We start from the raw sequence: 13,529 nt of genomic DNA, 5'->3' as shown, positions 1-13,529 counted from the left end.
TGGGAAGCCAAGATAGGAGGATTACTTGAGTCCAGGCGTTCGAGAGTAGCCTGGGCAACATACTGAGACCCCATCTCTAAAAAAAATTTTTTTTAATTAGCTGGGCGTGGTGGCACACACCTGTATTCCCAGCTACTAAGGAGGCTGAGGTGCGAGGATATATTGAGTCCAGGAGTTTGAGAGTAGCCTGGGCAACATACTAAGACCCCATTTCTTAAAAAAAGTTTTTAATTAGCTGGGCAGGGTAGTGCACACCTGTAGTCCCAGCTACTTGGGAGGCTGAGGTAGGAGGATCACTTGAGCTCAGAAGTTCGAGGTTACAGTGAGCTGTGATCATGCCACTGCACTCCAGCGTGCATGACAGAGCGAGACTGTCTCTGAGAAAACACACACACACACAGAGTATCATTTTTTAAAGGTTTATAAAAAGTTTTTTTTTAAAAAAAATGCTTCCTTGTGAATATAGTTATAAAACTCTGAAAAAAATATTAATGTGTCCAGAATTGGTGGGTTCTTGGTCTCACTGACTTCAAGAATGAAGCCGCGGACCCTCACGGTGAGTGTTACAGTTCTTAAAGATGGTGTGTCCAGAGTTGTTTCCTTCTAACGTTCGGACATGTTCAGAGGTTCTTCCTTCTAGTGGGTTCGTGGTCTCACTGGCTTCAGGAGTGAAGCTGCAGACCTTCACAGTGAGTGTTACAGCTCTTAAGGTGGCACCTCTGGAGTTGTTCATTCCTCCCTTCTGGAGTTGTTCGTTCCTCCCAGTGGGTTCATGGTCTTGCTGGCCACAGGAGTGAAGCTGCAGACCTTCGCGGTGAGTGTTACAGCTCATTAAAGGCAGTGCAGACCCAAAGAGTGAGCGGAAGCGAGAGTTATTGCAAAGAGCAAAAGAACAAAGCTTCCACAGCATGGAAGTGGACCCTAGTGGGTTGCTGCTGCTAGCACTGACAGCCTGCTTTTATTCCCTTATCTGGCCCCACCCACATCCTGCTGATTGGTCCATTTTATAGAGAGCTGATTGGTCCGTTTTGACAGGGTGCTGATGGGTGCAGTTATGAACCTTGAGCTAGACACAAAAGTTCTCCAAGTCCCCACTAGATTAGCTAGACACAGAGCACTGATTGGTGCATTTACGTACCTTGAGCTAGATACAGGGTGCTGATTGGTGCGTTTACAATCCCTAAGCTAGACACAGAGTGCTGATTGGTGCATTTACAATCCTCTAGCTAGACATAAACGTTCTCCAAGTCCCCACCAGATTAGCTAGACACAGAGCACTGATTGGTGTGTTTACAAACCTTGAGCTAGATGCAGAGTGCTGATTGGTGCATTTACAATCTTTTAGCTAGACACAGAGTGCTGATTAGTGCATTTACAATCCTCTAGCTAGACATAAAAGTTCTCCAAGTCCCCACCAGATTAGCTAGATACAGAGTGCTGATTGGTGCATCCACAAACCCCAAGCTAGATACAGAGTGCTGATTGGTGCATATGCAATCCTCCAGCTAGACATAACAGTTCTCCAAGTCCCTACCTGACTCAGGAGCCCAGCTGGCTTTGCCTAGTAGATTCCCATGCCGGGGCCGCGGGCGGACCTGCCGGCCAGTTCTGCACCATGCGCCCGGACTCCTCAGCCCTTGGGTGGTCCATGGGACCAGGCACTGTGGAGCAGGGGGCGGTGCATGTTGGGGAGGCTCGGGCCATGCGGGAGTCAGGGAGGGGGGCTCAGGCATGGCGGGCTGCAGGTCCCGAGCCCTGCCCCTCAGAGAGGCAGCTGAGGCCTGGCGAGAATTCGAGCATGGCACCAGTGGGCCGGCACTGCTGGGGGACCCGGTGCACCCTCCGCAGCTGCTGGCCCAGGTGCTAAGCCTCTCACTGCCCTGGGCTGGCAGCACCAGCTGGCTGCTCAAAGTGCGGGCCCGCCGAGCCCACGGCCACCCGGAACTCACACTAGCCGGCTAGCACCAGGCGCAGCCCTGATTCCTGCCCATGCCTCTCCCTCCACACATCCCCTCAAGCAGAGGGAGCCAGCTCCAGCCTCAGCCAGCCCAAAGAGTGGCTCTCACAGCGCAGCGGCGGGCTGAAGGGCTCCTCAAGCATGGCCAGAGTGGGCGCTGAGGCCGAGGAGGCACCGAGTGTGAGCAAGGGCTGCCAGCACACTGTCACCTCTCATTAGCATATAAAATCCAGCCATTTATTTAAAAGGTGGTACAGCAGGTCCTAGAATAACGTTGTTTTTCATTCAACATTATTTTGCTATAGTTTTGACAAGAAAAAAAAAATCAGTTCCCACCAGGGCCACTGTCTGTGAGGAGTTGGCATGTTCTCCCCATGTCTGTGTAGGTTTTCTTTAGGTACTCAGTTTCCCCCCACATCCCAAAGCTGCACCTGTTAGGTTTATCAGCATGTCTACATGGTCCCAGGCTGAGTGAGCATGGGTGTGTGAGTGCACCCCGTGATGGATGGCGTCCTATCCAGAGTCAGTTTCCACTTTGTGTCCTGAGCTGCAGGGATAAGCTCTGGCCACTCATGACCCTGAACTAGAATAAGTGGGTTGGAAAATGAATTAAGGAATGAATGCAAATTATTATTATTATTATTATTATTTCAATTGAGACGGATTCTCACTCTGTCTCCCAGACTGGAGTGTAGTGGTGCGATCTTGGGTCACTACAAGTTCTGCCTCCCAGCTCGCTACAAGTTCACGCCATTCTCCTGCCTCAACCTCCCAAGTAGCCGGTGCTATAGATGTCTGCCACTACGCCCAGCTAATTTTTGTATTTTTAGTAGAGACAGAGTTTCACCGTGTTAGCCAAGATGGTCTCCATCTCCTGACCTCGTGATCCACCTGCCTCGGCCTCCCAAAGTACTGGGATTACAGGTGTGAGCCACCATGCCCAGCCAGGAATGAATACAAAGTATTGTAAAATAAAAACTCATAGGCAAAATCATACAAAGGCATGACAATAAATGATGCAGTACAGAAGCCCTCAGCAAACCCACTATATTTGTTATTGTTTGTTTGAACTGCATGTTGGGAAGAGGTGTTCATATTTTAGCTTTGCAAACATCTATTCCTTGATTTAACCCACCACTGCAACAACCACTATCCCTCACAGATTCACCAAAAATTGAGTACATAATCTTACTTGTCTTTATTAATTTTTCTTAAATATATATATAGTTCACATTTATTTCAATGTTTAATATTAGAAGTACTTTGGGTCTTCTTCTTTTTTTTTTTTTGAGACAGGGTCTCATTTTGTCACCCAGGCTGGACAAAATGCCTTGATCATAGCTCACTGCAGCTTCCAGCTCCTTAGCTTGAGTGATCCTCCTGCCTCAGCCTCCCAGGTAGCTGGGACTATATGTATGTGCCACAATGCCCAGCTATTTTTTTATTTATTTATTTTTGCAGAGACAGGGTCTCACTATGTTGTCCAGGTTGGTCTCAAACTTCTGGCCTCAAGCTATTCTCCTACCTCAGGCTCCCAAGTCCTGGAATTGCAGGTATGAGTCACCACACCCAGCTATGGGTCTTTATTTAGAAATTTGGTGATTTTTCTTTTTGTTTTTTTTTTGCGGGGGGGGGGGGTTTGTTTGTTTGTTTCGAGATGGAGTCTCACTCTGTCATCACGCCGGAGTGCAGTGGCACGATCTCGGCTCACTGCAACCTCTGCCTGCCGGGTTCAAGCGATTCTCCTGCCTCAGCCTCCAGAGTAGCTGGGACCACAGGCATGTGCCACCATACCCAGATAATTTTTGTATTTTTAGTAGAGATGGGGTTTTGCCATGTTGGCCAGGATGGTCTCAATCTCTTGACCTTGTGATCCACCCGCCTCAGCCTCCCAAAGTGCTGGTATTACAGGCATGAGCCACCGCACCCGGCCTGGTGATTTTTTCATGACCAGAAATATGCCCATAGAAACTTAACTTGCTTATATCAGTTAGTTTATGGTAAAATCGGTTTTGTTATACACTGTTTCACATAAAGTCACAATTTCTAAGAACTTATCATTGATGTTAATCAAGAACTTATTATATTTTAAAACCAACATATGGAGTAAAAGATAAAAGCAAATTAGTGTTAATAAATGCTGTAAAACAAACACTGCGTGTATGTGTATTAATGCAGAAAAGAGTTCAGAGTGATACACAAGAAAACTGTTAACAGTGGCTACAAAGGGAAGATAGAAGGCTTGGAGTTGGAAGAGAACTTTATCATTTCATATGCTCTGTAATATTTTAATTTTTACAAGTGTAGGTTCATAAATTCTGTAACATACAAAGAAGTTTAGGATTTCATAATGGAATCAGTTGTAAAAGGTCATGCCAGGAGCCACAAGGAAACGTCTGAAGCTTCGCATCTGTCTTTCAACAGGACTTTCGGGTTGCTAAGAGGACAGAGATACTCTTCCTTAGCTGCTGCACAGTCAAGGCACAGAAGAATGGCAATCAATATGGGAGGTGTCAAACCCAGGCAACACAGTCTTAGAACTTTTTTTTTTTTTTTAAGACGGAGTCTCGCTCTGTCGCCCAGGCTGGAGTGCAGTGGCTCAATCTCGGCTCACTGCAATCTCCGCCTCCCAGGTTCAAGCAAATCTCCTGCCTCGGCCTGCTAAGTAGCTGGGACTACAGGCACACACCACCACGCCCAGCTAATTTTTGTATTTTTAGTAGAGATGGGTTTTCACCATGTTGGAAGGCAGCTGGGAGATCATCCCTCACTCCTCCAGTGAAGAAACTGAGACCCAGACATAATATAAAGTTGGAGATCGTGTTCCCTTTCTGAATTTTCTCTAGGTGCATACATGCTTAGAAAGCATTCGGTAATACTTTTTGAACTGATTACATTTATTTACTATTGTCTTATTCACGTGGTTGCTACTGTACAGCAGGATTATTAGTCAAACTCACAACCAGACTCAATGTGGGCTTTATAGCTACATAACCTCATTTGTCTTGTAGGGCAAAGGAACAAAATGTGAGCATATCATGGATTAATAAGTGTTAGTAATTCCTCGGAGACTAGTTATCTGGGATGTCCTGCTTCATCTATAAGACATCCTTAAACTAAAATTAAAAATGCTTATGCTGTCTTTCTTTGGACAACTTTATATAGGCTAAGTTAGAAATATATGTGCATACGAGCAGCTGTTTGCCCAGTAGTCTTTCTAACCTCAACCCATATTCAATTATTTGATTCCCTCATCTTAACCCCAAAGGGTAGCCAAAGGGTCTTAAGTTGTTGTTACCACCTAACACTTAAAAAAAAAAAAAAAAAAAAACCTGATAAGTTATAAGGAAAAGCCTCTAAGCTCACCTCCTCTGATAGTTTTGCATGGTTAGTTTTTCTAAGTTCCAGTAGACTACCTGAAACTTCCCTGTTTCTAGCACCAAATTATTCACCACTTCAAAAAACACTAGCTATCAGATTTAGGGAGAGTAAGCTTTTCGTTTGGTGAAACAAACAGGGCATTTGGGGGTCATGTGCTTTTCACATGCTGAATAAAGAGCTCTTGTTGGGCTTTGGTTACCCGTCATTCCATCAATATAATTTACTGGTTCACTAAAGAGTATGACATTTCATGGGTCTTTCTACATTGCCTTCCTTATTCTCTGTCCTTTGATAAGTTATCAAACAGTAATAAATTCATTTCTAAAGTCACACCTGAGAATTTCCAAAGGCTGGGATGAAGTGAACTTTTTGTAACAAAAATAAGAAAACTGGATTTGAGCAATCACTTTCAGGGTTAAATAATCCCAAGGGTAGTTTCTTTGTATCCTGTACTTATTTGCAGAAGAGAAACTGATTGCCAGATTGAATTATCCATCTTTAAAAAAAAAAAGTTATTCTCATGGCTGTAAAACAGCTACAGATTGCTTTTCTTGCACTCTTGAGGAGCTGACAAGGCCCCAGATGGAGGTGTTTTTCAGCAAGCTGTCAAGTGATCCATCCATCAAAACAGCCGTATCACCCAGCCAAGCTTGCTTTCTCTGCCAAGAATTGTATTGGGTCAGATGAGAAAGGCCAGGGTATGGTGAATCCAGGAAAAACACAGGTCAGAGAAATGTATACCAGAAAAGAGAAGAGATGTGGTTACATTTAAATTCCAAAGGTTATATTTAGATTTGTTTTACAGTGACTTGATAATTTTTTCCCGGTGCTTTCTTTTATTCTTTCCAGAAATATGAACTTCATGACATTGATACTGAGAGGTAGTTTGTGTGATTTTGAGGAAATCAAAGCTGTAAAGCTCTATTAGAGTAGCAGTCCATAAAACACAAATTTTATGGACTGCTGCTGATAATTTATTATCAGCAAGCCAAGGGCCTTTTTATTCATAGGCCTAAAGGAGCTATTACAGGATCATTTGAAATAATAAAGCTATCGTGATTGGAAATAAACACAAAGCCCTAAAAAATCATTGCCCAGCAAGTCCAGAAGTATCTCTAGGGATCTGATGCTCTCCATATTAGCCTTACTTAGTCTTGGAAACTGCTATCCATCTGTATTAGCCCACTCTCACACCAGTATAAAGAAATACCTGAGACTGGGTAATTTACGAAGAAAATAGATTTAATTGACTCACAGTTCCACAGGCTTAACAGAAAGCATGCCTGGGAGGCCTCAGGAAACTTACAATCATAGCAGAAGGGGAAGCAGGGACCTCCACATGGTGGCAGGAGAAAGAGAGAGCAAAGAAGGAGGTGACATACACTTTTAAACCATCAGATCTTGTGAGAAATCGCTCACTATCACGAGAACAACAAGGGGAAAATATGCCCCCATGAACCAATCATCTTCCACCAGCCCCTCCTCCAATTGGACATGAGATTTGGGTGGGGACACAATCCACATCATATCATCATCTAAGAAGTAAAATGACAAAATCATGCAAATTCCATTCTTATTCCCAGTGCACCTTTGGGGTTGAAGAGACAAGTTGTTGGTGAAAATAGTAGAGTTCTTGTTTTCTGCTTTATATTCTATTAATAATATTCTACCTTATCTTTAATCATTGTAAAATGCCATAGAGAGTTATGAAAAATATTAATTCCTACTGTGCTTTATTTACTTAGTTTTTCCTTTATATTTCCTCTGGAAGCCAATTACTCTCAGCAGTCTCCTTTATGCCAATCCATTAATATTTAATAAGCATCTACTCTATGCAAAAGACATTGAATAGTTGTGATTATTATGTGCTAGAGCTGTGCTTCCCAACCTGTCCTCATCATGACACACCTAGAAATTGATAGACTACTTTTCTGGCACACCTGGGAGACAAGGCCCCCAAAGAGAAACTTTCTGACAGACACAGCAACACCTTAAGTCATCTTAGGTAATTCGGGACCTTTACAAAAAGAACCTTATATTGTGTTCAAATATAATTTCAACTGTGATAAAACCTTTGTGGTTGTGAAACTGACCCAGTAGTCCTATAGAGATTTTTTTTTATAAACACAGATGGATTCTTCTGGTCTTAAAGATTGAAACATATTTGTTTTATCTGAGTTCCTTCCTCAGAAAGTGACCTTCAGGCCTATCAAAAAGTATCAAAGAACTGAAACTCCCCAGATCACATCCTGACAGTGGGATGCAAGACCCCTCATTCATTATGATTGCTTTCTTGCTCCTCCCTAGTTTCTGTTTTGTACACATTGTTACATTTCTTCCCTGCTATATACACCTGTAGTTTTTGTCCATCAGGGAGATGGATTTGAGACTGAGCTCCCATCTCCCTGGCTGCAGCACCTAATTAAAGCCTTCTTTCTTGGTAATAATCATCTTCTTGGTGATTGCTTTATGTGCAGAAAGCAGCAGGACCTAGACCAAATCCCTGGTGTTTCGGTAACAGTTGTAAACTTTGATTTTTAATTTGTATCACTAAAAAATTTACAGCCATCAGTGTCTAACGCTGACGGCCCTCTTATTTGGGGTGGGAAGCTCTGTACCAGAGAAATGAGATGCCCCATAGAGATGGGCTTCTCCTTACTGTTCTCCATGTGGGAAGAATTCAAACCAGAAGCTTTCCTAGTGTGTGGATTTCACATCCTCTCACTGAAAGTCACATTCCTTTTCAGCATTATGTTTAAAAAAAGAATGACTTTTCTTTCTTCTGTCATAAGAAATTTTCCTTCTTGGTGTCTGCTCTGAGCAGCTCATGAAAGTTCCTGTCTCTTGTTGCCACTCTTCTTGTGTTTTTGGCCTTTTTCTGCATTTATAACATTAAATGTGAGTTTGTAATCTTCAAAAGCTGATGAAACACCAAATAGCTTTAAGATAAGAAGAAAAGAACAATGCAATCAGAGAATAAACTGGATAAAATACTTACTGGGCCAGTGAAAAGTTTTGCTGTTTTTCTTCTTAAATGCAGAGGCAGTTTTTTAAGAGGTAAGAAAGAGATGACTAATATCTTTATTTTCGAAAGTAATTGTCATCTTTCTTTTCTTATCTTGTAGTGATAAAGTGGTAAGATTTATTCCCAAAACAGAAGAGGAAGCATATGCACTGAAGAAAATATCCCATCAACTTAAGGTAATAGAACATCTACTCACTTATGGTGGAATTGTGCTTGTGGTGTGCTTACAGGGATTTGCTGACTGGAGTTGAATAATTGGAATTTATTAGCCAAGAAAGTAAAGGCTAAGGAGAAAACTTGAAAGAGATTTTATTTTATTTTATTTTATTTTATTTTAATTTAATTTAATTTTATTTTATTTTATTTTATTTTAAGACAAAGTCTCACTCTGTTGTCCAAGCTGGGGTGCAGTGGTATGATCTCGGCTCACTGCAGCCTCCACCTCCTGGGTTCAAGCAATTCTCCTGCCTCTTAGCAGAGATGGGGTTTCACTATGTTGGCCAGTCTGGTCTCAAACTCCTGACCTCGTGATCCACCCGCCTCGGCCTCTCAAAGTGCTGGCATTACAGGCATGAGCCACCGTACCCAGCCGAAAGAGCTTTTAAAGGATATTTAAGGCTACTCAAAAATTGTCTGGCTGTGTGCAGTGGCTCATGCCTGTAGTCTCAGCACTTTGGGAGGATAAGGCAGGCAGATCACTTGACCCTAGGAGTTCAAGGCCAGCCTGGGCAACATGGTGAAACCCCATCTCTACAAAAAAATATAAAAATTTAACCAGATGTGGTGTCACATGCCTGTAGTCCCAGCTACTAGAGAGGCTGAGATGGGAGGATCACTTGAGCCTAGGAGGTTGCAGTAAGCTCTAGTGTCTCTTTTTTTTGAGACAGGGTCTTGCTGTGTCGCCACTGCTTTCTAGCCTGGGCAACAGAGCGAAACCCTGTCTCAAGAAAAAAAAAAAAAGAAAAGAAAATTTTCTATCTGACACATTATCTATTTACTACCCATCTCCAAGGTAGAATGTAAATTTCATGAGAGAGTTTATCTATTTTTTGTTCATTGCTGTATTTCTATTTAGTGTCTGGAATGTCCTAGAAGTTCAATACGTGGTTTTGTTGTTATTTTTCCTTAATGAAGGAATGAATTCAGTTTCCTGTTTTCTAGAGCTTCTCTTTTTCTTCTTGAATCTTCCTACTGATCATCTAGGCACTTCCCTCTTAATTAAAACTTGAAGCAGAAGTGAGGTGGGGAAAAATTAAAGCCAGAAATTCAAGTTAATTAGTTTTGCTATGTTTCAGTGGGTCTGATAAGAGAGTTTTCTTGGCAAAGGTTGAAGGCTCTGATTATTCAATCTTTGATAAACTTTATGGATTTTAGAGTTAGAGAATTTCTCTAACTCCATCAGTGCATATAATTGAGTGTTAGCTTTTACCTAAAAGTTACGATGAGAAGTGTGGTATGATTGGTTCTTTTCCATGCCTACCAAAATACAAGCTAGCCCAAAAACTATGTGGTGGTTTAGGCTTCATTTTAATGGACAGCAAAGCAGATTACCAAACAGGCCTCATTAATCTTTAATATGAAATAGAAAAATGTTTTTTCCTACATGACTGAAGTACAGTCCTACCTGAAGGAGTGTTAGGCAATGAGGGAGGAAGAAGACATTGTGGCTTCTGGAGATATTTGTAATTAACAAACTTTTTTTCTTTTATTTATGGTTTGATTTTTTTCTTTGGCATGTTCCCCTTCAAATATTGAATTTATTTGCAAATGATGTCTTGAACATTGAGTTTATTGATTCCCTGTCTTCTCCTCATTCCCAGCCCCTACACAAATAGTATTGAGTTCAAGCATGGTGTCTTATTACAAGGGCCCAGGGTGAGGATGCAAGAACCCATCCCCAAATTGTGGTTGTTTTATGCAATACCAGAGAGACCATGGTCACTGAGCATTTCCTAAACCTCCTTTTCTTCTGGCAGGAATCTGCTTCTAGGAGGCTATCGTTAACCTCTTCACCCCACGACATCCTTTTCAGCAATTGTAGCTGAACACTTTCTGAATAGTCCACCAGGAACTTATTAATTGCAAAGAAGCAAAGCAAGTTTTGAGTGGAAGTTTCCGTCTCCACTGAAATTGTGTTTTCATATACCACCAGAAAAATACCCACTTTTCATTTTGGAGTCCAATGTTTTAGGGAACAGATATTCTGAACAAAATATTAGAGCAAAATATTTCTCAAAGGATGTTTCTACCATTGGTGAATCTATTTACGTGATAGGCCTTACAAAGTAATGAACTTGCACTGTTATATTTGTGATAATCACTTACCATTATCAAAAGCAATAAAATTACATCTGTGAGGACTGTAGGGGTTACTTATAAACTCTCAGAAATCATCATAGATGGAATCAAAGCTCTAGACTGTAAATAGGGCTGCTGGCACTGATGACCACACATTTACATTGGGCCCTTTTTGGTAAGCATTTAAAGAAAATCATTCCTGCACATTGTTTTCATTTAATCCTCAAGGAAAGGTGGCCACCTGGGGGAGGAAATGGTTTGGATGTAAAGGAGCTTAGGGGACAACTGAGAGAATGGAGGGAAAGGGATCTGGTGAGAAAGAAGGGAGCAGAGTAAAGGGAAGAAAGAAGCTTAATATTAGGATATCAACTGCGCTCTACACTCCGCAGAGTCACATCCAGCTCCTCTCAGCCACAATGCTACATGCTTCTACAAATTGCCTCATTTTAACAATCCTATGAAGTAAGTCTATTGTTATTGCTGTTTTACAGAAGAAGAGAGACAGAGTTAAGTAACTTGCCCAGGCCACAGTATGGGATTGGAACATGGATCTAGTCGGTGTCAAGCCCTATAGGACCCAAATGAGGCCTGCCTCTTGCCTCTAGTCAGTTTATTCTGATTTTCTTCACAATGGAGAGGATTGAAGCCAAGTTTGCAGGGCAGTGGAACCTAGACTCAGAATGTGATCATTATCATTATCATTTACTTTAACTCTAGAGTCAGGGGTCACCAAGACCATGCCCCCATTCAATGGGTTGCATAAGGACTCACCAAACTCAGCATACAGTCCTACTCACAGCTATGATTGGTCACAGCAAAAGGATACAAAGCAAAATCAGCAAAGGAAAAAGGAGTATTGGGTGAAGTCCAGGGGAAATGAAGCACAAGCTTCCAAGAGGCCTCTCCCAATAGAGTCACACAGGATGTGCTCAATTCCATCAGTAACAACCTGTGACAACAAACATGCAGTGTTGTCTACCAGGGAAGTTCATTAAAGACTCAATACCTGGGGTTTTTATTGAGGTAAAGTTATGTGGATACCCTCTGCCTAGCACATACCCAAATTCCAGACTCCCAGAAGAAAAGTAGGTGTTCAGCATGTACTATATTATTTGCACAATCTGAGCACATTGAATCACTCTTATTAGTTAGGGTGGTGGTAACCCTCCTGATATCCAGCTTTCCAAATGCCAGCCAAGGGCCAATTTTACAAGCAGGCCTTTCTAAAGATAGTATTTTTCAGACCTGCTCTGTTAAATTTTTTTGTACATTTCTTCATTTCCTTTCACTAAAGAAGAGTTTTATTGGATTGAAGTTGAAGGTATTGAGTTTAGATAAATTTCTATCTAAAAGCATTGCGTTACCTTGATATCATTTTAAATTCAAATGATTTCAACCAAGCAAACCATTTGTACTATGGAAAGCAGCAATTCTGGCCAGGCAGAGAAAGCAGCCTGCAGAGAAAAAAGAATATGACTGTGTGTCATCTTCTGGCCTGTGGAGCTAATGGGACAGAATTATGGGCATTGCTAACAGCTTCTTTGCATTCCCTGTGCATTGCCTCTAGAAGGGAAGAAGGAGAGTTTGCCAGGAAACCTTTAGTTGCCTTCCTTCCCTAAATCACACTGTGATAGACAGAATTCTAAGATAGCTCCAAGATTTCTATCCCCTCTGGTGTACATGCCCTGAATAATCACTCCCCTGAGGATAAGGAGGGGCCTGTGAATATGATGGGACAGCCATTCCTTTGATTACGCTACATTATATGGCAGAAGGGAAATGACATAGGGCAGACCTGACCTAATCAGATGAGCACTTTAAAAGCAAAGAGTTTCCTCCAGCTGTTCACAGAAGAGGTCAGAGAAGTGCTTCTGCTGGTCTCAAGATAGCAGTTCACAAACTGCTAAGTTGTGAACTATCCATGAGAGTCAGGAGCTAAGGAATTCCAGTGGCCCCTAGGAAGTGAGAATGGTTTTCAGCTCATAGGCAGCAAGGAAATTGAGACATCAGTCCTCCAACCACAAGGAACTGGATTCTGCCACATAAGCCTGGAGGACGCAGCCCAGCGGACACTGTTATAGGACCACTGGGTTTGATTGCCCATTGTGCAGTAACAGACCAATATACTGAAACAACAAGAGTTGCAGCAGATAAATGGTTGGATAATTGTAGGGCGGCCAAACAAGGAGATGGGAGGAAACCTCAAATCTGCCTTCCCAGGGAAGTTGGGTTGGGGTCTGAACAGGTGATGGGCTGAACAGGAGTTGGGATCGCAGATTGATTGAGAAGTGAGGAGTGAAGTCATGGGACAGGAAGATGAAAAAACTGCATTTCCTACACTTCTTTGCTGAGTTGGTTTCTTGGTGGAGGTCTTCAGACTGGTTGGTGACAGCTATTCTGCTGGAATTCAAGATGTGAAAAACACTTTAAGCAATTCTTGGCCAGAAAGGTCCAGTGCCAGAGATTCCATCTATAGGAACAATGTGGGGAGCAGGTGGTCAGTGCTTCCCACAACGTGGCTCTCAGTTAGTTAGCAGCTGCAGGGACTTGGGTAGAATGCCCAACTATAATTCTGCCTAAAGCCTGACTTGTAATTCTCATGAGGGCTGTTTTAACAGCTTGATTTTAGCCCATTGATACCTGAAGAGAGAATCCAGCCAGCCATGTCAGGACTTCTGACCTGCAGAACTGTGAGATGATAAATAGGTATTGTTTTAAGCTGCTAAGTTTGTGGTAATCTATTCTGCAGGAGGAGAAAACTCACACAGCGAACTAACAACCTACATCTTGGCCTTTGGCTCTCAGATTCATATATGAATCGTTGTTAATTTTCCTGATTTCACTAGCTGTAACCAAGCATCTTAGAGA

At 42.3% G+C, this 13,529-nt stretch overlaps 1 protein-coding gene across 1 annotated transcript in view; it reads left to right on the top strand.

The window, feature by feature from the left end:
- The window catches only part of CPA6 (carboxypeptidase A6), a 317,065-nt gene that overhangs the window by 109,615 nt on the left and 193,921 nt on the right, over positions 1 to 13,529 (top strand). The window contains exon 2 of the mRNA XM_054498415.2: positions 8,464 to 8,539. Coding sequence (XP_054354390.2) covers positions 8,464 to 8,539 — 76 coding nt within the window. The remainder of the gene's footprint in view (positions 1 to 8,463; positions 8,540 to 13,529) is intronic.

The sequence above is a fragment of the Pongo pygmaeus genome, chromosome 7 (assembly GCF_028885625.2).
Source record: "Pongo pygmaeus isolate AG05252 chromosome 7, NHGRI_mPonPyg2-v2.0_pri, whole genome shotgun sequence".
In the NCBI taxonomy this organism is placed as follows: Eukaryota; Metazoa; Chordata; class Mammalia; order Primates; family Hominidae; genus Pongo; species Pongo pygmaeus.
Note: the sequence above shows the minus strand (reverse complement) of the source record. Positions and strands in the feature narration are given on the sequence as shown.